The sequence below is a fragment of the Suncus etruscus genome, chromosome 1, assembly GCF_024139225.1.
Source record: "Suncus etruscus isolate mSunEtr1 chromosome 1, mSunEtr1.pri.cur, whole genome shotgun sequence".
NCBI lineage: Eukaryota > Metazoa > Chordata > Mammalia > Eulipotyphla > Soricidae > Suncus > Suncus etruscus.
Window position 1 is genome coordinate 140574135 of NC_064848.1, and position 27306 is coordinate 140601440.

Here is a 27306-nt window from a genome sequence, read left to right on the forward strand (position 1 = left end):
AATTTTATTATTTGAAGCAGTAAATCTCTGGGACATAATCAAGAGCCTTTCATGTTTTCAGTTTGAATGAATATGTACCTTGTTATGTATAGATACCACCAACCAGGCAATTATTTCTGTTTTATTGGTGGGCAGCACTAAAATGTCTTTAGCTAACTTATATTTAGCCTTTAGAACAAGAATTTCTTGGCAGTCATTTCAATATGGTAGATGGTAGGCTGGTGTGTCAGCAAATATTTTTACCTTTAGCTTAACGCCATCCTTCTGTCTCTGCTCTAGTCTTTGCCAGCTAATACATTTTATCAGGAACAGTTTGTTTTACTTGGGTTCTAAACAAATCACAGATGCGTTGAACCATATGAACACAATAGGAAACACTCAGGAGCGTGTGTAACAAGGCTCTTACTCCCGCTTGTCTGAATGAAGCCAGTGGACCCTGTTCGGACGCTCAGAAGCCAGCACAGTCAGTGGATCTGTTCGATTCCAGATCAAGCCCCAGCTGGTTATATAAAAATCACCCTTTCTTTCCCTCTGTGCAATGAGGTAATGAGAGCCTTTACCTCAGAGTGTTGAAAGAATTAAATTAAATGACTGGGAAATAGAACAGTCAAACACTTATTTAGTAAGTGTTTCAGTCTTACAGATGTAATCTCTGTAACGGTGAGTCTAGATGAGGAGCAAATTCAAGTTTTCTGCTGATCTTAACAACAGAAACAACAGCCTATTTAGAAGCAAAAAGTACTTTTTATATGTTTCCATGCTGATACAGAGGCCCTGGATCTTGCTCACTTTCATTTCCCATCAGATTATTTTATCCTTGCTTCACATTAAATCTAAATTTAATGTGGCTTTATTTCATATATATGAGTATATATAGTCAGTCCTCGGCCTCACTTAAGGGTCTCTTAGAAATGGTGGCTCTAAGTGACGTGACATGCAGGAAAAGTAGGGCCTCCAGTAGACGATAGCGTTTTAATCAGTGTCAGCCAGGATGGTTTGTTTTGCCTTATCAGTGGTATCTTGAAATGGCATTGTTTGAAGACCTGATATTATTTTCTAAATTCTCTCAAGAAAGTTTTGTCCTAGCCAAACTCTGACTCAATGAGAATTAAATACACATTCCCCGCCACTGGAAAATAGAACACTTCTGTTGAGTGGTTAGTAGGTTCTTTTTGAGTTTGAGCTCATTCTCTAAACCACCAGTCTTACAGAGCTTCCCTAGTGTCTACTACTCTTGAATGTTAGTTTTTTTTTTATTGTTTTTGAAAATAAAAGTGAGAGAAACTGATTAAGAGAGATTCAGAATCAATAAACCTTTTCCAAACTTTGTTTGCTATTGAAGGTTGCTCTTGATGAATTTTCTGGTGCTTCACCCCTTTTCATAGTTTTGGGGTTTGTTTGTTTTTGGCTTTGGAGTCACACCCAGTAGTGCTCACAGATTATTCCTGGCTTTGACTCAAAAATCACTCCTAATAGGCTCAGAAAACAATATGGGATGCCACGGATTGAACCCTGGTTGGCTATGTGCAAGGCAAAAATGCTTTAACCACTGTGCTATCACTCTAGCCCCTATTTGTTTTGTTTTAACTGACTACAAATAATGTTTGCGTATCCTTGAACAACTTTCTCCATTCTCAGTTGCCTCCCTTCAAGTGTAGCTGCCCTGCCTAGTAGATCTTTACACACACATTGACACAGATGTACAGAATATAGTAGATCTTTGTTATTCATTGTTATGTTCGTAAAGTCATATAGACTGCTAAATAAGGGGCTACAAAACTAACTGCTCCTGTGATACCCAGGTCAGAACATTTTCATGTTGGCTAATAACCTTGTTTTTGTTTTAAAAAAAATCTTATTTTGTTGCTTTATTAACATTGCACTTTGGGCCACCCATACTAGAACTCATTTTTGAGTATGATTGTTGTTGGGAATTGATTTTTGACTTAAAAACTAAATATGACATTTGATCTTTCACTGAGCTTTATATGAGTGTGGGAAATAAATTAATGTGGGAATAAAATTTAAAATCCTAAAATTTGTGTATGTGAATGTAGATGACAACAGTTCTTGTTGTTAGGTGAAACATCTCAAACTCAAGTATTTAGTGTTGAGGATGTCTATCATTTACCCCCAAATAGGACAGGAAAAACAGGAAAGAAAAGGTTGAAAAACAAATCAATTTAGAAAACTTAGGATAAAAATATGGGGGGGGGGTATTTTTTATTTCACCATTTAGAGATAGCCTTATTAGTATTTTGGAATATTCTTTTGCATCTTTTTTAGTGATGTGATAGTAAGCTTTGTTAATTCATTCCTCCCCACTTCTTCCTCTTTCCTTCTCCTCTCCCTCCTTCACTGCCTCTCTTCCTTTTTCTCCTCTTTCCTTTCCTTCCCTTCCTCCTTTTTCCTTCCCTCAGAGGACATTCCCACTGGTGCTCAAGGAACCAGACAGTGCTATGCCCAGCATCTTGAGCTCTCTCGGTCTCATGGCTCCAAAAATTTTAATCAAAAAGAAAATATTTTTTTTTATTCTAAGAAATTGGTATCCTGGGCAATGTTCTGTTCTGTTCATATTCATTGCAAGATTAAAAAACAGATTGCAACCAACACTTTATAAATAGAATGAAATTTCACTTTGAAATAGTCTTTGTTTCGAATATTGTGGCACTGCTCCACCTGGCAGTGCATGGCTAGCAGTTCAGTCTTCTGGCCTCAGGGGCCCAACAGTTGAACCAATGCTGGCCATATGCAACGCAAAAGCCTTAACCCCCTAGTCTTCTCTTTGGCCTGCTGATTTTTTACCTGATGGCATTCATTGAGGTGATAATTTTGGTTGACCGTTTCTAGAATGGAGGAAATTAAGATTAGAATGAATAATTGTTTCTATATTGGAAATAAATTTAGCAGTATCTTAGCTGCCTAGAAGAGACATCTTGCTAGAGATTAAACATGAAAGACTAGCTTAGTCCCTTTCACCCTCGTGCTCCTCCCAAATTTGAGAGTGGCATCTGCCTTCTATTGTTCTGTGAATAAAAATCACTTATTACTATGTTTGCACATGAAGTATGCCCAGCGTAGCTTGTGGTGCCCATTGTCAGAAAGAGGATTCACTGTGTGCCACAGCATGTACTTCTTTCTAACACTTTGTTAGTTTGTTTATTTGTTTTTGGGTCACACCTGGCAGCACTCAGGGGTTCCTCCTGTCTCTACGCTCAGAAATTGCTCCGGGCAGGCTCATGGATCATATGGGATGCCAGGATTCGAACTACCATCCTTCTGCATGCAAGGCATGCTATCACTCCAACCCCTAAGTGTTTTTTAATTTTTTTTTGTTTTTGTTTTTAATTAAGAAAAGGCTTAGTGGACCAGAGATAGGAAAGGAGGTAAGGCACTGGCCTTGTTTATGGCTAACCCCAGCTTGAGCCCTAACTCTTACATTAGGAGTTGGGCACCATCCTGAGTCCACTAGGAATGAGTCCACCATTCCCCCTGAGTACCATCAGAATGACCCGTGTTTACAGAGCCAGGAGTAAGCCAGGAGTGAGCCAGAAACAAACAGAAAACAGGAGTGAAATCTCCTTCATGAATAAGAAAGGAAGAACATATAAGGAAAAGAGCAGAAAGCGTTGTATGCTAATCTCACTAGGTGCTTTTACTTTGTTCCATGTAATCTGCACAATGACTCTGTGACACAACACTCATTTCCATCCGAGGAAACAGGTGCTGAAGAGCTGATTAATTCACTCTTAAGAGTACACTACTGGATTGGGGAACGGGATGACTGATGTTTACGAGTTTCTAACTCCTGGTTGAGTTTTTCCATCATACAGCTCTGCTTTTCGAAACAAGCTCTTCTGTGCATGAGTTTTCTTTGTCTCCTCCCCCAGGCTTTTCGGACGTGGATCACACCTATGCCCAAAGAACTCAGCTCTTTGACACCTTAGTCAATTTCTTTCCTGACAGCATGACACCCCCTAAAGGCAACCTGGTAGATCTCATCACACTGTAATGGAACAGTCACTAGATGGAAATGGAAAGCAGCGCTCTGCTTGCAGTCTTGCGGATTTCAGCTCTGTTGACCGGCATACACGGGCTGCAGTGAGGACTGCACCAGAGTTGGAAAGGGATCTTTATTGTCACAAGTTTTAACCCTCTTCCTCCATACCTGACCTCAGCCCCCTCCTCCACCTCCTGTTCTTAAATTAGGCTAATAAAATAAAAATGGTTTACTTTCCATTTAGATATATACATTTTTTTCTTTAACTCTTCCAAAGTGATACATATAAAAGAAAAAAATCAGGCAAGGTTTTCTTTTTTTCTCCCAATTTTTAAACGTTGGGGCAAGTAGACTCTTGGCTGACAGACTCAGTACTTACAAGAATTGGGATTTTGTTGTTGTGTTAGCTGGCCTTCTCTGTCTTCCCTTCCTGCTCTCTTTACCTCACGTCACACAACTGCTTGTGAGTGGTGTCATTTGTTTACCTCTTTGCTTCATTCTTAACAGTATATAGTTCTGTACAACAGTTAATGTATGTTAAGATGATATATATATGTATATATATATATATGTCTGTTGATTAGAGTCTTGTATTACATTAAACAGTAGGAGAAATAGAGGGCTTAACTTTGCACTCCTTGTTATAAAGCTAAAAAAAAAGAAAACCCAGATCAATTCAGGCCCTTATCTGAGACTGGTATATAGTATTTCTATAATGATATATTTTATAGTGAATATTTCAATAGCTTTGAGTCACAGAGACCTTAAACCTTAAAAAGAAGAATACAATTCAGACTTTCAAGAGCCATTCTAAAATTTACCAGCAGGAGGCTTCTCATAATACTTAATATGCTCCTGAACATCTTCATAGTTGATTTTGGGAGAAAAGAATTTTCCTTGGGTCCAGCTGCAGAGGGCTAGTAGGGATCTAGGGCTTAGAACCCTCCTGTGCTCTTTGTGACTTTCATTTGAGAGGGTGGGTCTGTGCAGGTATACTTTTATTTCCATACCTGCTAGTTCTGTGTGCAGATACTTATAAGAGTAATAATCCATATTTGTCCACTGAAATCCATCTGATGGCCAATGGATTAATTAAGCACACTGAACATTCTTCGTTAAATGGAGAAAAACTGTGCAAAAATCTTTTTTTCCCACTAAACTAAAGGAAAGTATAGTAAATGGGCTTTTCCACTTCATCTTGTGATGGGGGGGGGGGGTGGAAGTATGTATTTTCCCATGAATTGGATGCTGTGGAGTAAAATGTAAGAAATGACACCTGTTTTTGTATTTGCTTCAAAAAGTGCACTGTATAAACTGACACACACCATTTTAAAATAGACTCATTAAAATAAATATCCATCAGTCCGGTGTCTTTTAAAAGTAAATGACTTTAGGAATTGAATTTGTCCCTGATTAGCAAGTTTGGCCTCACCAAAGAAAAAGAAGAAATTGACTGCACTTTCAAAAAAGTCTCATGCATAGGAATGAGACTTCGAAATCTTTTTTTTTTTTTTCCTCTGTTGCATAGTTTCACCTCGTGTGGGGATGGGCAGAAATATATTTTTCCTAGTTCTAGACTTGAATCTTGGACTTCATGGCTTTCCAAGTATCCCAAAGCAATCAGTAATGGTTTGTTAAACAACCAGACCTGTATCATACCTTATTATGGTGGAAGGTAGAGTTTCTAATTCCAAAGTACCAAATGGTGAGGCTGCAGAATAACTTGACTTTATAGATGACCAGACAGAATCCACTTACATACTGTGCACTTTCAATAAAATGATTCCCCCGAGTGACAGTCAAGACCAAAATACTAATATCACAAATATTATAGCTTATTGAATCTCATTTTAAAGAAACAGATACAAATCAGTTTGTAGAGAAGAACTTGAATGTGATAAGTCTCTAAATTTAAAAGCTCTACTTTTGGGATTGGGGAGACAACTTAAAGGGCTAAAGCTTATGCTTGGTTTGCAAGAGTCCCGGGTTTGATCTCCAGCACCACATGTACACCACATGTCCCCATGTAAATCTGGGAGCAACCTCTGGCAGGAGTAGCCCCCCAAAACCTTGTATATGATTTTGCTTACTGTGAATCCTGTCACTTTGTAAACATTAAATAAATTCTGCTACCCTCCCTCACTCTTATCGTGGTGCTTTTTCTGTTGCCTCTTTCGTGGTCGTCATTTTTCCCCCCAATCTATGACAGTTCTTGATTGCAGTGATTTTGTCTGTTTTTTGTTATCCTCTCGTCTCTTACTTTCGTTGTTTTTATATAAGCTCTTCTGATTTCTTCCTGGCTCAGTTAGGTGAAATTTTGCAGCCTTTATTTCTAGAATTCTAGAATTTGTTTTCCACTGAAATGAATCATAGGAAATGTTTTAGTGTTTCTTAAGGGAGACGAACTGTATGAGGAGGCTCTTGACCGATACGTCAGATTGTCTGCCATGGCTCATTAACAGGGAGTCCTGGTCATGACTGTAGGAGGAACAGGGCCTCCTGCTGTGCATACCCAAGGTCAAGACTTTGCTTCCATCTCACATCAGAACTCCCATTGGAAACTTCCTTCTGTGTTTGGTGAGGAGCCGCTAGAATCCTAGCAGTATCTTCTAGCTGAACAATCCCATTTGGATTCAGGTACATAGTTTAAGCAGATATTCATTCCAGTTTAGTGAATCATTTATTGGAGCACATGGGCTAAGCTTCGTTTGTTCAAGGTCTCTCAGATTCACTCCCATTTCTCTTTTTCTTAGTGGGATATACTCATTCAACCAGAAGTATACTATCCATTATTTTCCATACTGCACTTTAGGAGAAATGATCTGATTTGAAAAATGCATTTTTCCTGTATTTTGTAGAATAGCAGAAACCCCAGCTTGAATAATTCAAATATATTTATTATTCTTATTCAATTAAAGGAATTCAGACTTTGATGCTCAGCTATACTATCCAGGGAGGATAGGAAACTTTTTTAGAGACCATCTCTTTAGAACTAGTACATTTTCATTATGCTAAAATCACTGTCTATTTCTAATAAATGAAAAATTATTTTAAAGCTAGAAAGTTAATTCACTGGTTTATCATAGATTCGATAGTAGAGTGATTTGCTTAAAATTGTAAAATTTTAAACAGTTAAACAATTTTGTTAAACTGGGGCCTGGAGAGAGTACAGAAGGTAGGGGGGGCTTGCTTCATACATGGTGGACCCAAGTTTGATCCCTTGTACTTTGTACGCTCCCCCCCAACAAAACCCATATTGTAAAACTGTATTATTGAGTAAAATATGTGTATTAAATATAAATGTCTTGTCCTTGCAATGGGTTCTTCCTTGGAAGTGCCCTTTGGAAATAATTCCAGAGCTTTGTATAACAAAATAGTTTTAAAACCAAATAACCAAACAAACCAATTTGAAGCCCTCAATCATTTAGTGTGAGAGATTGAGGATGATACTTAATGCATCTGAAACTGCTTCGAAATGAGTATATTACTTTTCTTCACTGCTGCATAATAAATTATATATATAATTATACATTACACTATGAATTCTATTGAATAATTGTAATTTCTTTGGTTTATTTTCTGAATGATTGTGTTACCCCTTAGCTGGTTGAATGAGACTGGTCAATAGAGAATTGTATTTTTAATCACATTTTGTACCTGAAATAATATTATTTAAATAGATAGATATGGATCCTGCCCAATTCTTATCTTAAAAATCCATGGTCAGGGGGCCGGGAAGATGGCGCTAGAGGTAAGGTATCTCTCTTGCTATAGGATGGACCGCGGTTCGATCCCGCGGCATCCCATATGGTCCCCCCAAGCCAGGAGCGATTTCTGAGCACATAGCCAGGAGTAACCCATGAGAGTCAAACAGGTGTGGCCCAAAAACCAAAAAGAAAAAAAAATCCATGGTCAGGAGCCAGAGAGATAATCCAGTGGGTAAGACATGTTCCCCAATTCCCCACATCCGAAGCACCACCAGGAGTGGTTCCTGAGCACAGAGCAACAAGTAACCCCTGGACATTGCTGGATGTGGCCCAAAAACTGGAAGAAAAAAAAATCCATGGTCAATAACATTGAACTCGCTGGCCCGGTTGACCAGCTATTACCAGCCTAGGAGTGGACTTCAGACTCCCTGAGCACTTTTTGGGAAGTCACATGCACCTACACACATACATACCATGATCATCAGTAATCTCATTCCTGTGCAAAATTGTCCTTGACTTTGGGATGCATTTTTCCCTGAAGAAAGGTTCATAGCTGGAGGAATGTCATGTTGCTCTGCAGATGAGTATTTGTGTCTTTGGGCTCCTTGGCTCCCAAGATACTTATTCCTTCTTAGTCAAATAATACTCTGGTCTATATTACATATTATTGTCTATATATCTCCCCATGAGTTACTTTTAACGATAAAATGTGTCTGTCCTAAGCTAATGGTATTTGATTGGAAGGTAGAAATTTCCAGGTTGTTTGAAACAGTTAGGGCCCAGTAGGTCACCAGAGATATAGCAACATTTGTTTTGGTAGGAGGATTTATTATTATCCATTCCAAAATGTACCATCCTAGTGATTGTATTTATAGCAAATTTAAAGCCTTGATTTCTTTCTGCTCAGCACATTATGAATTACATTTCCGGTATTTTTCTCAGCTAATTTAACTATTCTGGGGGGGGTTGATATTTTTATTTTTTATTTTTTTTTTCTTTGCTGCTGTGTTTTGGGGTTTTGAGTTTTTAGTTTGCTTTTTGCTCTAGACCCTCGATGGCAAACCTATGGCACATGTGCTCGAAGGCCTTGCAGCTGGCATTCAGGAAGGGGTCCGCAATAATGTGGTGTGGCGGGAAGCAAGTGTGCCGGTGTCTGCTTTGCAGCTCACCTGGCAACGGGACCAGACTGGCCATTGGGAGGACCAGGCATTCTTTGGTTTTGTGCAGCAGTTTGGGCACTCAGGATCAAAAAGGTTAGCCATCACTGCTCTAGACTGTCTGGGTTTTTTTGTGTGTGTTTGCCTTTTTTTTTTTTTTGGCCACACCCAGCAGTGCTCAGTGTTTTTGGTTTTTTTTTTTTTTTTTTTGGACCACACCCGGCGGTGCTCAGGGGTTACTCCTGACTGTCTGCTCAGAAATAGCTCCTGGCAGGCCCAGGGGACCATATGGGACACCGGGATTAGAACCAACCACCTTTAGTTCTGAATCGGCTGCTTGCAAGGCAAACGCCGCTATGCTATCTCTCCGGGCCCCAGTGCTCAGTGTTTACTCTTGGCTCAGCACTCAGAAATCACTCCTGGCAGTCTCAGGGAACAATATGGGATGCGATGCTGGGTATGGAATCTGGGTCAGCCACTTGCAAGGAAAACACCCTCTCTGTGTTCTATTGCTCCAGCCTCTGTACTCTCTGGTTTTGCTGTGAACATTGCTTACAAAGTGTTTGCACAGTGCAGCATGAAAAAATGTTCAACTCATTCCAAAACATGCTCTTTTATTGTGTGAGAGAATAATGATTAAAAATTGCCCATATGGGGGTAGGAACAATAGTACATTGAGTAGGGCATTTGCATTCCACGTGGCCAACTTGGGTTTGATCCCCAGCATCCCATATGGTCCCCAAGCTTCACCAGGAGTATTCCTGGCATGCAGACCCAGAAATAACACCTATGCATCACCAGGTGTCACAAAAGAAAAAAAATATTGTCCATTTTTTAAACCACAAGTTTTAACAGAATTTTTAAAGTCCCAGAATTAAAATATGAAAGCATACATCCCAAGAGGGGAGATTTATGTGCTTAGACACCATGTACCTAGGTAACGCATGGCCCCAGAGAGTACATGTGTGCCAATTGTCCTTTTTTTGTTTTATTTTTGGGCCACACCTGGTGGCGCTCAGGATTACTCCTTTCTCTGAGCTCAGAAATCACTCCTGGGGGGTGGAGGGAGAAATCACTCCTTGAGGGACCAGAGCAATGGCATAGCATTAAGGCATTTGCCTTCCACACGGCCAACATAGGACTGACCCTGGTTCGAATCCGGAGCCTGCCAAAAACGATTTCTGAGTGCTGCCAAATGCCCTACCCTCTGTGCTATTTTTTCAGCCTCCAATTGTCTCTTTCTATAGAGCCTTTAAAATAAGGTTCAAAAATTAAAATAATGGGCCAGAGAGATAGCATGGAGGTAAGGCGTTTGCCTTTCATGCAGAAGGTCATCAGTTCGAATCCCGGCGTTTCATATGGTCCCCCGTGCCTGCCAGGAGCAATTTCTGAGCATGAAGCCAGGAGTAACCCCTGAGCATTGCCGGATGTGACCCAAAAATTACAAAAAATAAATAAAATATTGCTCTAAAGTTGCTTACCATGTTTATTTTAATAGAGTTTATTTTTCTGGCCTTTGGCATTTGGAATACAAATAGCCTATAAGTCTTCCTCTCAAAAAGTCCAGATGCCAACATCTTATTTCTCATCATAACCAATGATAAAATCCTCTGACAGATTTTGAAGCTCTGAATCTATGGAGTCATCCGAGTTTATATGAACATATTTTCTAGTAGTGTGGAGAGATGGTATTATGTATGTCTGTTTCACTTAGGTAGGATGCTATAGATACAGTCCTTGATCCAGTTCCAAACCAACATAGTAAAGGTAGCTCTAATTCAACGATGGCTAACCTTTTTGAGCCCAAGTGCCCAAACTGCCACACAAAACCAAAGAATTTCCTCAAAATTCCAAGCACATCAATTAAACCTTAATAATAAGATTCTAGTATCTAAAAACTTTTTTTTTTTTTTGGTGTAGTTTTTGGGTCACACCCAGCAGTGCTCAGTGGTTACTCCTGGCTCCAGGCTCAGAAATTGCTCCTGGCAGGCACGGGGGACCATATGGGGATGACCTCCTGCATGAAAGGCAAACGCCTTACCTCCATGCTATCTCTCCGCCCCTCTAAAAACTCTTTATAAATTTTATAAATTTATTAATTGTGGACCTTTCATGCATGCCAGCTGCAAGGCCTTCGCATGCTATAGGTTCGCCATTGCGGCTTTAGTTTATCTACTGTGGCAGAGCTATTTCTTATGTGCTTTAGGAGGTTTTTATTAACTTTATTATAACATGATTTACCAAGTTGTTCATAATACAGTCATTTCAGGCATTAAATGTTCAAACACCAATCCTACCACCAGTTTGACTTTCCCATCACCAGTTCCCAATTTCCCACCCACCACCATAACCTACCTCTTTACAAGCACAACTTTGCTTTATGCTGTTTGTTATAACACAAAGGTAAATGGAACTAATAAAACTTAGTACAACAAGGGTCAATTTGAAATAATTCTTATATCTCTCCCTAGTGTTACTAAAGTCAGTATCTAAGCATTTACTGGCTGTAATGGTGCTAGTTGAGCCTTCTGCGTTAGTGTTTAGGCTCACTAAGATTGGTAGATTACGTGTAATAACTTTCCCATCAGATTCTCCTGTGGCCATGCAATCCAGGATTCATAGATCTGAAATAAATTTGGTGGGTTGGCAGTTTGATAAAGGTTAAGTCACAGAACTGAGCAGTTTCTAGTCAGCGCTATTATTTCAGGGGAAAATAGATTTGCAGCTCTCCTGTCCTACTGTCCTCAAACACCACCTAATTTGACAAAAGCAGGATACTACATGCATGTATCTGAGGCCTAGAGGCTCAACAAAAGATGGGGCAGAGAATGTTGATTATGGAAGTAGAAGTCCAGTTGTAAAATACCACTAGTGAAATTATGAAGCATTTCGACTTTTTTATTCAGATTGTGTCGGTGAAATGGTAAATATGTGTGCAGTGTCACACTTTACCTGTCAGGACATTTTGATTTGCAAGTATTGAACCTCAGGAATAGAGCTAGAGAGAAGAGTAAGGCTATATGGAAGAGGAAAACAGGAATTCATTCCTCATGAATTTGAAGGCCCCTAGTCTAAGTGAAAAGGAAAGCTCATCACTCTAACACTAAGGTAATTATAAAAGTGCAGTATCGGGGAAAGGACTATCAAAATACTATAGGTGGTTCAAAAGTAGAATTTCTTGTGGGTAGTTTTTTTCTCCTTCCAAACAACTGTTGGAGAACTTAAGACAGAAAACAGTGTTATGAGTTCTGGATCATTTTCTGGGGGGAGTCACCTTGCAGTGCTCAGAGCTTCTGTACTCTGGATTGAATCCAAGTTGGCCACATGCAAGGCACTGCCTTAATCTCTGTACTGTCTCTTGGGCCCTTGGGCTCTGGATTGTACGTTAGGTGAGCAGCCTCTTACATATAGCATTTCTTTCTGAGAATGCAGAGGGAAAAGGAGCACCAAAACATTTGATCAGGCGCTTCAGAGCTCCCATGGTCCTTGCATTTTCATTAAATGGAAGCTCTTACTATCACACAGCTCCATACCATCTGGGCTAACTCGGACAACAGTTAGTTTGCATATCTGAGCTATCTTCCACATGAATACTAGCCTGAGAAGATTGTCATTCTCTTTTTATTTAATGTGTACTGGATGCCCAGGAAAGAAAAGAAAAAAAAAACATTTGTGATCTAGTGAACAGGTATGTATGAATGATAACAAAGTTGCTCATGTAACCAATGTGAAAATCTCTTTCTCTCCTTAACATCTCAGAAAAGCCTTGAGCAGCTGAGTTGAGCAACTGCCATTTGGATGGTGTTACTTTTCTAGCCCTTGACAATGTCAAGAAAACTGTCATTTATGTTGAAGTGAACACTCAATACATCACTGATCTTTCATCATGTTAGTTTTAATTTTGTTTATTTTAGTTGGGGTACACCTGGTGGTGCTCAGGGATTACTCCTGGCTCTGCACTCAAATTACTCCTGGTAGGCTCAGGGGACCATATGAGATGCCAGGATTAGAACCCAGTTAACTGCATGCAAGGCAAACGCTCTGCCCGCGGTGCTATCACTTTGACCCTATTTCTGTGTTTTAAAACAAATTAATCATTCATCCTCCCAAGGTCTGCATGAATCCTGGGCTTGTCACTGAAAGTATGTAATTTGTTTTATCCTTTTGGTCTCCTGTCTCTCAGTGGTTAATTAAGTTAGGAAAAGTACCTGGAATAGGTCCAATTTCTCACCACTGCAGGCAGAGTTTTATAGGTTCTTCATGCAATAAGGAGAGGATCTTATATCAATAAAGTTTGAAAGGGACTTTTTGAGCACCTTGCCTTGAAGTTGTATTTTACCTTTTAAGACAAGGGAGTGGGGGCCAGAAATGAGGACAGATCCATGGCTCTGCATGTCCTTGCCTGCTTTGAAATTCCAAGTACCTTTTCAGTCTTTATGAAGTTTTCCCTTAATCTTCCAGTACATATTAGCCAACCTATGTAATAACTCAATCCCAAACTTAAAGGCACTCAATGTCCAGTACAATGGCAAGATATTAGTCTAGAATTTTAAATTGAGGAGGATGGTTTGAAAGTTCTACATTTTGGCCTTCTCCAGGAAATTTTTTCCCCTTTCCCAGAAAAATTATGTTTGTAATTGACCAGTGGTGAACCTCCCCACCTGTAGGGCAGGAGGATGCAGTGATACCCACCCCAACAAGGAATATGCACTGTACAAGAGACCAACCTCTTTTCTTCAGCATGCTGGCATTGCCATCTTGAAGTTTACTAGCTTCTTGGTTTCGTGTGAAATGCTTTTTAAGACGAATAAATTAGATAGATTATGATTTCTTTTCTTCTATAATCTTCAGTTCAATTCCAAAGTTGCATAAGAAGGTGATATTTTCCTTGATTGAAGCCATTAGTGGATATACTTGCTTTTTTTATTATTTATTTTTTTTGGTTTTTGGGACACACTCGGCAGTGCTCAGGGGTTACTCCCCGCTCTACGCTCAGAAATGGCTCCTGGCAGGCTTGGGGGACCATATGGGATGCCGGATTTGAACCACCGTCCTTCTTCATGCAAGGCAAATGACTTGCCTCCATGCTATCTCTCCAGCCCTACTTGTTTATTTTTGAGAAGGTTCACCATTGTCCCCAGTCCAAAATCTGGGTAGAATTGAGGTTGTACTCAGAGGAGTACAGGAAAATTAAGGCAAAAAAAAGACCTTTCTTCTTGGTTTGTCTCAATAACAAACATTTTCCACCTTTCCAGTTGGCATATTTATAAGCATCTTGGGAAGGATGTTGGAATTATTTGTATTTTGGGGGGGGGGCACTCCAATAGTGCTCAGAAGTTACACCAGGGTTTGTGCTTAGGAATCATTCCTAGTGGGTTTGAGGGAACATATGGCACATCGAGGATAAAACCTTGGGTTGATCAGGTGCAGGGCAAGCTCCGTAACCACTGTATTATTTATCCAGCCCCAAGAATCAGAATTTTAAAAACAACCTCCCTCTTATCTTGGAGGAAATCATAAAAAGTGAAAGAAAAATAAAACATTATGCTGGCAAACAAAAAAAGACAAATCCCCTTAAAAAAAAAAACAAACAAACAAGTTAGAAGTACTCTGACCAGGAATAAGGGATGCTTCAGATAGAGATAGGCCCTCAGAATGAAAGTTGGGCAGGAAATTAGGATGAGAAAGAAAATATAACTATCCATCATCAATTGATATTTGTTTTCCCAACTCTGCTTACTAGTGGACTGCTTTCTAGCTGCTTGTCCTGTTAGAATAGCTTCCAACAGCAGCTATCCATTGGAAACTTAAAAAGTGACAAATATCTAGTATGGACTTTTAAATAAGAGCACTGACTGATTTTCATGATTTTAGGAAGTTAGGAAATCACTAAGTCTAAAGAAAGGAAAACCACTATTAACCGATTGGACTTTGTTTTTCTAACTTCCCTCTTTTATCAAACATAGTAAAATCTAGAAAAGGTTGAGAGAGAGACTCTGTGCGTGTGTGCATATGTGTGTGCTTATGTATGTGCCTACCTGACATCTTCATTCTTATTGTCTTTTACCACATGTGGAGGACTATGGTGTAAGCATTTCTCCCTATCGTTATAGTCCTTGAAGCATTGTCCTTTTCTAGATAAATGATCTGGAAATATTTCTGCTAATATGTATCTTCAATATGTAACTGGATGTAAGAAATTACATAGAAACTGTAGGTGGAAATTTTATCTCTAAGACTCATTGGAAATTTTAAGCCCTGATGCACATTTTGGACAAATGAAGCCTATTCATATATCACAAGCTTTCCATTTTCAGTGGACTTTTTTTATATGACTACTACTAAACATATCCAAAAAGGATGAAGTACTTTTCAAAGACCAAAGGAAAAGCAAAGTAAAGCCAAAAAGAAAAATGGGGGGGGGGGGAGGGAGGGAGAGAGAGAGAGACCAGGAGAATTTAAAGGGCTGGAGAACATGCTTTGTATACTGGGGCCCCAGGTCAGTTCCTAAAACTAGTCCCCTCAGTATAGCTGGGAGTGACATCAGGGCACCACTAGATATGGGGTTGAGGGAAACAAAAAGAGTTCATAAAACAAGAATTCCTTAATACATCTCTCCAAAAGATGCATTTCTTTGCCCATCAGCTAAGGGAAATTATAAAGTTCAGTGTTTCTGTGGTACCCATGTTGTGTGAAAAAGAAAAGTACAGCCTTTTACAGGATTTCTTCTCTTCTATCCTCCTCTTTGGCAACTTGAGATGGGAAGTGTTTCCTTAAGACTGGCATAAGCTAGTTGATGCTGTTATGCAGAAGGGGTTTGGGGTGTCTGGTTTCTTCATTGTTCTAAGTCACTGTAGACTGTGTTGTGTTCTATAATGTCACCTCTTTCCCTCAGGATCTTTTTTGGCCTATCTTATTTTCACCTAATCTGTATGGGATTTTTAGGTTGCACATTTGGATTCTTTATTTTTAGTGCAAATGATTTTCTGGTCCCAGGTTTGGTGACCGTGTTAACACTGCTTTGTGAATGAGTGATCTGTTGAACAGCTGCAATTGTAGAATTATGTTGTATGTAATGTACATATGGAGAAAGAATGTATTTTGTTCATTTTCTTAATAAAAAAAGAAAATACAAGATATGTCTTGTGTTTACTAAAATGACTCTCAAATTATTCTCCTGCCCACCCCAAGAAGTTTCAGGAATCAAACACAAGCCTCACTCATGTAAACTCTTCTGCTGAACCACTGCCTTGATCCTTAAAGTCAACTTTTAAAATGTTTACTTATTTTGCAGTTATTAATAGCTCAAAATAGTGAGCTTTATCCAGACTTCCAGAGATGTATATGAAGAGCCTTTGAGTATCTTCCTAAGAGAAATGTCAAATTTCTGGGGCAACTTTGACTTCTTTAAGAGTATTGGTAAATTAGGCTCTAGAATGATAGCACAGCAGTAAGGACGTTTGCCTTGACCCAGGACAGACCCGGGTTTGTTCCTCACCATCCCATATTGTCCCTTGAACCTGCCAGGAGCGATATCTGAACTCAGAGCCAAAAGTAACTACTGAGTGCTGCTGAGTGTGGCCTAAAAAAAAAAAAAAAAGAATATATATATATATATATATGTATATATGTATATATATTTATAATTATAAATATACCGTATTTGCTGGCATATAAGATGACTGGGCATATAAAAGACGAACCCCTAATTTTGCAGTTAAAACATAGGTTTAGGCCTATATTCGCTGTATCAGACAGAACGTTCCTGTGCTGCAACTATATGTACCACAGTGAGCCAATCACAAGCAAAGGTTCAAAGGTTATACTGTAATAGACTTCCTCTCTGACTCTGGCCAATCTGAGCAGGCTTTTTACAGTATAGATTCGGGTCCAGAACATTGTCTAATTTGCATGCTTTTATAAAAAACCTGCTTGGATTGGCTGAGTTAGAGAGGCGGTCTGAGCACCCTTGCAGTGATTGGTCCCTTATCATAGGCACCTTTTCTGGCAATTCCCTGGTGGCGTCAGTTAATCTCCCCCACTACATGAACCAAACAACACCCCATCCTCGGACTAGGCCTAGCACTGAAACACCAACATAGTTAGCTGGGTTTTGCAAGAAGTGGCCCCCAGATCTCCTGAGTTCTGATTGGGAGCCCCCAAGAAAGAGATTTGGAAACTCTGCAGCCTGATTTTTTTGTTTGTTTGTTTCGTTTAGCGGCATATTGAAACATTTTTCGGGATATACTCAGCATATAAGATGACCCCCGATTTTCGGTTGACTTTCTTTTGTTTCAAAAGTCGTCTTATACGCCGGCAAATACGGTATATTTATAATAATATATAATTTATATATAAATCCTATATATTTATAACCCATATATAAGGGTAATTATAAGGTGTCATTTTCACAAAATGGTATATACTGTTGATAACCAACTTACAGTTGTCTTTTAGATTTGGATCTGTGTCTCCCAGAGGTCAAGCCTATAGGTTACAATTAGGACATAGAAGGAGAAAAGCTCATTTGAGATAGAAAATAGAGTAGAAGAGTCAAAGAAACTGGAAGCGTTTGGAAAAATCCTGATTCTTTCCCCCTCCCACTGAAAAGAAAAGACACTTTTAAAAGGGGTAGGGTGTTTGCCTACTGACCCGGGATGGACCTGAGTTCAACCTCAGCATCCCATTTGGTCCTTGACACTCCCAGGAGCAATTTCTGAGAACAGAGCCAGAAATAACCCCTGAGCGCTGGGTGTGGCAAGGAAGGAAGGAAGAAAGGAAGGAGGGAGTGAGGGAGGGAGGGAGGAGAAAGAGAAAGAAAGAAAAGAAAATGCCAAATTAAAACAGTAGATTCTGGGCCCGGAGAGATAGCACTTGCAAGCAGCCGATCCAGGACCAAAGGTGGTTGGTTCGAATCCTGGTGTCCCATATGGTCCCCTGTGCCTGCCAGGAGCTATTTCTGAACAGAAAGCCAGGGGTAACCCCTGAGCACCACCGGGTGTGACCCAAAAACAAAAATAAATAAATAAATAAAACTGTAGATTCTTAGAGATGTGAGCTCTCGTACTCTAGATAAGACCCTCAGTAATGAAGGAATCTCTTGTTTTGTTTTGTTTTGTTTTGTCTTTTGGGTTTTGGGCCACACCTGGTGGCGCTCAGGAGTTACTCCTGGCTCAGTGCTCAGAAATCGTTCCTGGCAGGCTCAGGGAACAATATGGGATGCCGGACCACCATTCATCCCAAACAGCTGTGTGCAAGACAGTCACCCTCCAGCTGTGCTATCTCCATGAAGGGATCTCTCTCTCTCTTTTTTTTTTTTTTTTTTTTTTTTTTTTTTGTGGTTTTTGGGTCACACCCAGCAGTGCTCAGGGGTTATTCCTGGCTCCAGGCTCAGAAATTGCTCCTGGCAGGCACGGGGGACCATGTGGGACACCAGGATTCGAACCGATGACCTCCTGCATGAAAGGCAAACACCTTACCTCCATGCTATCTCTCCGGCCCTCATGAAGGGATCTCTTGACTTCTCTAATATCCTTGCCTAATTTTTGCTTTTTTGGGGGGTGGTGGCAGTGTGCCCACACCTGACTTCTGGCTCTACTCAGACATCACTTTGAGCAGAGTTCAGGAGAGCATATGCATTTTCAGGAATTGAATCCAGTTTGGTGGCATACAAGTTCTTAAGCCCCATAATATTCTGCCACTAAAGTTATTTTGGGGGTTAGTATGCATTCCTCGTTCTGCATTCAAGAATTACTCCTGGAAAACTCAGAAGATCATATGGGATACTGGGGATTGAACCCAGACTAACCACATGTAAAATAAATGTCCTACCCACTGTACTGTTGCTTTGATCCCAAAGTTTACACTTTTCTTTTTTACTTTATGATGCTGCAGTCTCAGTGAGTTAGTTGTCGATAGATTTTACTCAAAATAGGAGTCAGGCCAGGGATATTGTTCCCTGGTCACTCCCAAGCCTTGCATGCAAATCTTGGGTCCAGTCGAAACATACACACACAGACTTGTGATGTTTTTTCTCCATTTGCAAAACATATCGTCCATCTTCTGTCATATACTTTGAGCTAAGTCGTAACATTGATTTATTTTCAAGACAGGAGAACATGGTGTGCTGTGATTAAAGGAAGGACTTGGCCATTCTTTGGGTAATTCTCCAAGATTAAGCTCCATAGAATAGAAATGTGGGACACCATCATCTCCTCCCCCTGAAATATCTGTCCGCTGGTAGCAAGACAGCTATAAAGAGGAGGCTTTGTGGGGTGCATACTGGAGAAAATCAGCTGCACCTCAGCAGACATAAGGACATGTGTCCCCATTTTCCCAGGATTCTTGGAAGCACACACACCTGGACTTCAGGAAAAATGAAGTGGTTTCCCCACCACCCCGACAGGCCCCCCAGTGATCCAGCAGGCAGATGGCTGTCCTCAAGTCTGTGTGGGGCCTGGAAGTTGGGGAGTTGATTTCTTTCCCACATTGTCTTAGCTCCCTCTGCCCTCTACTGGTGATGAGAAAGGGAAAGAGCAGAAACTGTGTGGCTCCTGTGAGGTGGTACCAGGAGAGGCCATTAGAACTTCCCCATTGTCCTCTGAAGCTTGAGTCTGCAGCGCCCTCTCCTGCAGCTGGGATCCCAGCCACGAGAAGCAAAGTCCACGGGTATATCCTTTGCTTTTCTTTGCAGACCAGTTTGCTGCAAATAAAGAAGAGCTTCGGGGATTGAGGACCTGGGGCTGGGCCAATATATGTGGCAGAGCCTGGAACTTGCTAGGCCCCATAGTAGGAGCTGGAATGGGTCCTCTCTATCTGGACCCCAGGACAGGGAGCAGAAGCAAGACTCGGGGAATCTGGTTTCACTCCAAATCTTCCCATGTCATACATGCAAGCACCCGGAAGCCTCATTTTCCCTCCCCTCCTCCATCTCTTAAGCAAATGTTGGCAGTTCCTGCTCTCTAGGATTCAAGTGCCAGAATCTTGAAAAACTCTGAACTATCCCAGTGTTTATCACTTGTGTTAATTTTAGTAACCAGTCTTTTTATTCACCTTTTTCCTTAGGACACAGAAGAAATATGTAATGTGGGAGGATGCTTGGGAGATAGGAAAGGTTGTATGTGACTGAAAGGTGGAGCCCAGTAGTGGTGGGGCCTTTGGGTGGCCAGCAGGAGCAGGGTGAATGACCTGTTCAGGAAGAGTGAAGTTTTGGGCCAAATTTGTGGCTGGAGATAAAGTATGAGTCACTCTTCTTAGAACAGTGCGCTTCCAGCATGCCTAGGACCCCGCCTGCACTCCTGGCACTTGTGCTCCTGGTCCGTGTCCTTGGCACACGCCTGGTGTTCACCTCAGAGCACCCCTGGGCTCAGCTTGGGGTGTCCTTCGTTGCCTTCCCACAACTCCTGCACTAAAGCAATTTCCCACGTGGAGTTTGTGGTGGCAGCTGGAATGCCAGCGACTAGGTGGTGAAAAAGGAACTTGGGGGGGGGGGGGGGGAGCTTGGATCCTGGCATTCAAGTGGCTGTCTTGGAGGTAAGTCTTCCTTGAGGGCAGACACCCTTCAGCTGAGCTTGTCAAACAGAAGAGATTGTTGTGTATAACTAGGGCCTAGATCTGAGGCTCCAAGATCCAGCTCTCCCCTTCCAAGGGGTAAAAGGGTGTCCTGTACCTCCGTGTTTCCCAGTGTGAGCAAGGGATACCTCCCACCCAACCCTGAACCCACCCAGAGGGTTAGTAGGTAGTAGCCAGGTTGTTGAGTCATTTTTCTGAAAGGCCCAATGTGTTTTGGGGTGCTCTAATGTGGACAATAACCACCTGGTTGCTGAAGACCACCAGGACCATTTTCACCCATTTTTTTCTGTACTACCTCCTTCACCCCCACTCCTACTCAAGGTCTTGGGGCTCACCAGTGCTCTGCCCTAGTGTGTGTTGACCTGCTCGGGGTTCAGTGGTTCCCTGGAAACCCTCAAAGGCATCTTGGTAGTGGCAGCAGGTGACTTGCAAAGAGGTAGAACAGTGTTGGGAGAAGTTGGTGCCCAAGACCATCTGGAGAGCTGTGCTCGCTCCATACCCTCCACTCCCACCCTGGATCCATGGGGCAGAGAAGTGACTCAGTGTCTGGGGGTGGGAATCCTCCACTGCCTTGTGGGTAGGCTTCAGACCCAACTGGAAGTTGAGCACAGCCACACAACGGGACTGGACCAACTTACACAAAAGCACTTTAATGGCCAAATATACAAGTTTCCAAAATATATTTTCATAAGAAAAATGGCAATAATTAAGTCATCTTTACAAATAAGTTTCTCAGTGAATTCCAGTGTACTTCAGACCCCTGTCCCCTAAAATACATGCTTCCCCCAGTCTCCTGGGCAAACTCGAAACATTCAGTCACAAAGGCCCATGTCCTCTATCTAGTCCCACATCCCCCCTCCCTCTGGCTGGGGTCCTCCCAAACTCCTGAGCACACCAGCCAGCAGCATGGACAGAAAGATACCACTGCTCCCCCTCGAACTTGTGACTACCCCCATTCCTACCCTGTGGCTCTCTGTCCTGTGGAGAAATTCCTTCATGTACAAAAGCTCCTTCAGCCCTTCTGTGGACAGTGAGGCCAATACAGCAGGGATGTTGTGGATTCACTGACCCAGAGCAGGGAGACACAGGAAGAAAGGCCCAGGGATCCGCCAATCAGTCCCACCAGCATTCCACTCCAGGCAATGTTTGCATCTATGTTTGGTCCTGTTTCTGTCACAGATTTGGGTTAAGTCGCTTTTTCTAGACTTGGGATCCTTTTACTATAAAAGGGCCAGCCTAGTGGTCACTAAAACATGCTCCCTAAGGCCTGGACATCTCTGACTGGGGCAGGGCAGGGGTCAAAGATTCCAGTTAAGATTTGCTGGTCAAAGACTTGGCCTTAGACTTCCTGTTATTTCATGGTTCATCAAACAAAATTAAAATCACAGAACCCCAAACTTGTCATTTCTAGGAAGAAACATTTACATTCCTTTTCTAAGGATAGGGGAAGGAAGCTTTCTCCAGCTAACAAAAGGCTTGTTTCCAAGTAGATTCATTTAAAGCAGTGCAGGGTGGACCACAGTGTGACCACTGCATGTACATTTATCAAAAACCATGTATACTTTTATATATAAATCATATATAAATCAGCTTGAATTTATGTTTCCAAGTTTCTCCAGTATATTGTCCCTGCCCCCCCAGGGGGGGGGGGAATAAAGCTCTAGAAATGGCTGGAAAACTTTCCACTAACTTTCCTTATCCATGAAGCAGAATGGGCTCTTGTGTTTAGGCTGGATTGAACTTGTATTGTTGGATGGTGCAGGACATGCTTTGGGCCTTTGGGTGCAGCTTGGGAAACCCAGTTGCCTCTGAAAACCCCACGAGGTTGATACTTACTTCAAGACCCAGTGCTCTTCCCTATCCTGCCCCAAGCTTAGAACTCCAGGCTGCAGTGAGAAGCCAGCGAGGAAGCTGGTGAAGTGCTCCTCCTCCACTTCAGGGCCAGGAGGGCCTGGCCAGAGAAAGGTGCACCTGAGCAAGACCAAGTGTAGGCAAGGCACAGGAGTTGCAAATGGCCCTCATAGCCCACCTCTGCAGCAGCTCCCATCGTTTTGGGGAGGTCTCAGTAGACAGAGCCACAGCCGTGCCTCCTGGCCACACAATGCTTCCTTCCCACTTTCATCTCTCCCTGAGCAAGAACACGGACATGCAGCCTTCGATGACTTGGCAGGGGCTGGCCCATTCCCCGTGCATACCCACTGGGCAGAGTAACCCAGAGGTGGGCAGGAGGAAGCAAATGGCTTTTCCCCAACACTGTTCTCCCTCTCCCCCCCATGCTCACCCTCCAGGTCCCAGTAGTTGGGGACACTTGCCTCCCTCTAGCTTTTGGGAGAGCCAGTGAGTGGGGGGTGAGGGGGGCAAGTGGGAGGCATAATGTGACTTCCCAGGTCCCAGCTGGCCAGCCTCAAGCCTGGGCTAAAGACTAGAGCAGGAAGCAGGCAGCGACAGAAGCAGATGCTAACTAACTGTTCTCAGGTCCCACCTTGGAGCCTAAATGTGTTTTCATTTCCTCTGCCCGTTCTGCTCCTCTCCAGAGCCATTTCAGGGCCCTTATACCCAGGAACAAGGGAAACCAGGGCCGAAGTTCAAACATCTACACCAAAGGGATTCCAACTTCTCAGGAAAACCCCACCTGGGGCCTTAAGGTGGAACAACAGGCACCGCTGCCTGCCAGACCCCAGAGATTTGTTTTCCCTGAGATGCCACTGGGAAGGCTGAGCAGCTCCATTTGGAACTCAGAAAGGATGCAGCTGCCGAGCTCCAGGGCAGGCCATGGGGGATAGACAGCAGGGTTCCCGACTCCCACTGCCACCTCCAGCTCAGGAGCTGGGATCAGCTGCGAATGTCTCCAGTGCAGCAGAAAGTTTTAAGGAGACCCTCAGCAACCGGCCAAGTCCCTGTAATCCCCACTAGACTGCAAGGCCTGTCCTGCTGACCCACCGATTGTCTGTCCAGACCCTGTTGCTGATGGGAGGGACCCAGAGAAGCCTGTCCTCAAATTACCCTTCCATACTGCGGTTCAGGGTGTCCCTAAGTAGCCTCTGCACCCTACCAATGAGCAATGCTTTGCCTCCGGAGATAGCTACTGGTTGGAATCCTGGGAGACTCCCAGAGACCCAGTGAAGTGTGAGTCTTAGTCCTGGGGTGGCCCCTCCCTGCCCTTTACCTATAAGTGGGTCCTGAGCCCAGGCCCCATTCATCATGAGGAAACCAGCAGGTGGAATGTGGGGTTCAAGGTGAGGATGCTCCTGGACAGATTGGGACTGCAGGTGATTGACAAAGGGGACAGGGACAGCAGAGCCAGCACAGGCGATCAGGAAATGCAGATGACAGGCCTGTGCTTGCAGGTCATCACTCTGGCCCCAGTGAGAGTGAGCTGAGGACAGAATCCAGAGATCTTGGTAAGTTCATTCTGTCATCTGGTGTGACCTAGTGGCACCTCTCGGGGCCCCAAGCTTCAGGAACAACAAGGGATAAGACTAGATCTGGCAAGAGCCCTCAACTTCATCTGAGCTCAGGATCTGGCAGGCTTTTCACAAGAGGAATCTAGACAGAATGTAGTTTGTTCAGCTTGAAAGGGGAAGAGTTAAGGCCTTGCGGGGAGTGGGAATTGGGGGGCAGGACCCCCCACATCTGCCCTGCCCCTGTCCAATGGCACTTGAGGTGGCTCAGTCCACAGCCCGCTGGCCTGGCCTATCGAGGCTCCATCATGCTTTTTAAAGGTGTGTGTCCTCCTCCTCATCCAGGTCATCCTTGGTGAGGTTGTCCAGGGGGACGATCCAGCTGTCCCCCAACTCCCCGTTAAGGCTGACCACCTTCTTCTCCATCTCCGCCGACGTCTCCATCACCTCTAGGGTGGGGTTGTCATGGTAACCATTCTCTACAGTCTGTAGCTCCTCTGTGAGCCGCTGCTGGATGCAGGGAGAAAGCACGGTTCTTGAGGCCCACCAAGCTCATAACACACACCCCTACACCCCCAAGAGCCCCAATATGACAATGGGGGAACTAAGAAGCAACCCCACAGGCCTGCTGGCTAAGGGCCCTCTTCATCCAGGCCTTGTCCAGAACCTGAGAGCCCAGCTTCCCTGCCCTCCTCACCCTGGTGACCATGCTGGGAAGTCAACAGAAATGGCCTCCAGAGTCCTCCTGCCTGTCCACTCCTTCCCCAAAAAATCTTCCTCTTGGGGCACCTGCCTTGCTGCAGCACAATGGATTGAGGAGGATCTCTGCAAGAAAGTGACTGTCAACCCAAGATGGCTAAGCAAGATGGTGGCTATGGCAGGGCCTGTTGCCCACTGTGGAAAGGAATCCCCTAGAAAGTGTGCTTTTCCTCTTTAGAAAGAGGTCCTATTTTCTCTCTAGTGCTTTCTCTCAAGGTGATAACTTTCTTCTAGACATAGAGCTTTCTCTTCTTTAGAGATGGAGCTTTCTAGAAGTGGTACTTCCTCTCCTCTAGAGGTAGAACTTTCTAAAGGAAGAGCATTCTTTAGAGGTGATGATGCTAACTCTGTCTCTTTGGGAGGTACAATCTGGATCATACTCTGATCCCATGGAGGAACTTTCAGTAAATAGCCTTTGAATCATGTGGTTTGGGGTGGACTCACATAGCCCCCCCCCCAGGGGAATATCTGAGGATACCCCATAGTTTTAACTCTGCAATCTGGGATCCACATAGCTGACTGGATCCACAGCAGAAGCCATGGATGGAAGAAAATATGCTTGAAGTGGGGCCTGCAAACTTGAGTTTTCTAATCCAAGGATTCAAGGGTCCCACTGGACAATGAATGACCCCTGAGACTTCGTTGCAACTGCTGTGGATACAGCAGGATGTCGGGGGGAGGAGCCCTGGAACTTTGGTGAGTCTTCAGTGAAGGGAATGTTAGAGACAGGTGGAAGACAGGAGAAGCTGGCATGTTGAGGTTGGCATGTCCAGGCAGTCCATGAGACGCTTCTGGGCAGTTAGTTCTATGAGGACCATGTGCACAGCTCAGTCTCTGATCTGACTACCAGAACAGCCAACCCTGAACATAGCAGTACCTTGAGCAGAGTACAGGGCAAAACAAATGCTATTGCCACCCATCCCCCTAGGATGCCACCCAAAATTTCCAGAAGCTCCTGGCCCCCCGCGGGTTTTCAAAAAGGCTGGGGTAGTGTGTGTATATGTGTGTTGGTGGGGTGGGGAGGGGATGTTTCACTCTCCCCTACCACAGTGCCGTGTACCCTCACCTGGTCCTTCCTCTGAGAGAGGCGCTGGTGGCAGCAGCCATAGAGGGCAGCCACGAGGAGCAGGAAGGAAGCCATGCAAATAATGGTGATGATGAGGGGCATGCTGAAGCGGTCTTCTGCTTCCTCTGGGGGGCCCTGTTTCTCCAGCTCCATGTAGCTGACACCTGCCTGATGGTTGAGGATAGAAAGCACTGGTGAAATGCAAGTCTCTGGCCATTCACCAACTCTTCTCCCAGGTGCCCAGTGTTTCCAGCACCCCCACTCCACTGCTGCCTCCCAGGCATAACTGCTCAATCCCAGGCACCCCTGCGGCCCCCACCTACCTCCTTCAGGGCATCCCACTTGTCTCTCAGCAACTGAAACATGTCCTGAGGAAGGAGATTTGCTGTGGGAAGGGGAGAGGAGATTCAGGGCTCTGCTTTGAGGGCCAAAGGGTCCAAGAGTGCCTAGAAGACTTTGTAGCTTGGGAACCCCACCCCCATGTCACTCACTCGTTATAGTGATCTCTTTGATGGCCAACGCCTGTCTTTCGAGAATGGGTACCAGCCGGATATGGCACTGGTCATGAGCTGGGTTGAACGTGGGTTTTGCTGCTTGGCACAGAATTGTACTCAGCTTTTCATCGTGAGGGCTTCCGTCCTGCAAAGGGGACACCTGGGTGATTGTTCTGAACCATGGTGATGGCAAAGCTGGGGTGAAGGACCGGAGAATACTGCGCCTACCTGCGGGTCCTTCCAGGTCCTGCCCTGTCCACTTGGAATCTCTCCCTATCCTCTGTCCCATGGTCAGTAAAGCCTCTTGCCCTGGGGGGAGGCCCTCAGAGCCTGGGGCATATGAGAACACAGCAGACCCTGCCCAGCAGCCCCGACCTACGGCAGCCATGACAAGACTCCAAGTTGTGAGTGTATGCACCTTGCACAGGTAAGATCCTAGGTTGGGTGTTCCAGCCTGCCAGGCAGCCCCAGTTCTCTGTCCCAAGATGGAAGGATAAGTGGCTCCTCTCCAGGCCAGCAGGGACTGTGGAAGGCTCTAAAGACAACCCCCCTCAGGATGGGGTCTCTGCTTCATTTCCCAGTGGAAAGGATATGACTAATGTGGCTCTGCATGATAAAAAGCACTGGGAAGCATAGTAACCCAGTCTCGCCTTGAGGCACCCGAACCTGGTCTGGGTGTGATTCGCTTTGGGATGAAACACAGAATTCTCAGTCTGGCACACACTAGCATCAGGCAGGTCCAGGTTTGCAGAGGCAGACACTGACAGCAGAGGGCAGCAGAGAGCCAGGCATTGCCAGCACACAGGGCACTCCGTCACCAAGTGTACACAGCACACTGTGTGCAGAGGGACCCCGCCCCTTCATCCTCCTAAGGAGCTGACACACACCTCTGCACCCTTTCCTGCAAATGTGCTTCCTCCCCTTCTCAGGCGCCTAGCCCCCAGGCAGAAGCCTGATAATGGTTCCTGGATGCTCATAAGGCATCAAATTAGATGCCTAAAGTCCCTCATTTATACTCAGTCCTCTTGATCTCAAAGAATTCACCCTTTGCCAGGGCCACCCAGACCCCTAAGCTGAAGGTGTTAGACCTCAGTGAGCACTAAACTGGGAGCTCTCTGTGGAGAGCACTTAACTAGGAGCTTCTACATACA

The 27306-nt window shown here is 43.7% G+C and overlaps 2 protein-coding genes across 6 annotated transcripts in view; one reads left to right on the top strand and one right to left on the bottom strand.

The window, feature by feature from the left end:
- The window catches only part of MKLN1 (muskelin 1), a 393778-nt gene extending 389541 nt beyond the window's left edge, over positions 1-4237 (top strand). For 4 of the 5 annotated variants that reach the window (XM_049774456.1, XM_049774465.1, XM_049774473.1 and 1 more), the window contains one exon: positions 3891-4237. In XM_049774456.1, the coding sequence (XP_049630413.1) occupies positions 3891-4012 (122 nt within the window). In that variant the 3' untranslated portion in view covers positions 4013-4237. The remainder of the gene's footprint in view (positions 1-3890) is intronic. The other variant, XM_049774481.1, reaches the window with a different exon arrangement.
- An 18875-nt stretch (positions 4238-23112) lies between these two features.
- PODXL (podocalyxin like) overlaps positions 23113-27306 on the bottom strand; it is a 39297-nt gene continuing 35103 nt past the window's right edge. The window contains exons 7-10 of the mRNA XM_049781701.1: positions 26153-26300; positions 25985-26046; positions 25662-25829; positions 23113-24346 (exon numbers count right to left, since the gene is read on the bottom strand). Coding sequence (XP_049637658.1) covers positions 24152-24346; positions 25662-25829; positions 25985-26046; positions 26153-26300 — 573 coding nt within the window. The 3' untranslated portion in view covers positions 23113-24151. The remainder of the gene's footprint in view (positions 24347-25661; positions 25830-25984; positions 26047-26152; positions 26301-27306) is intronic.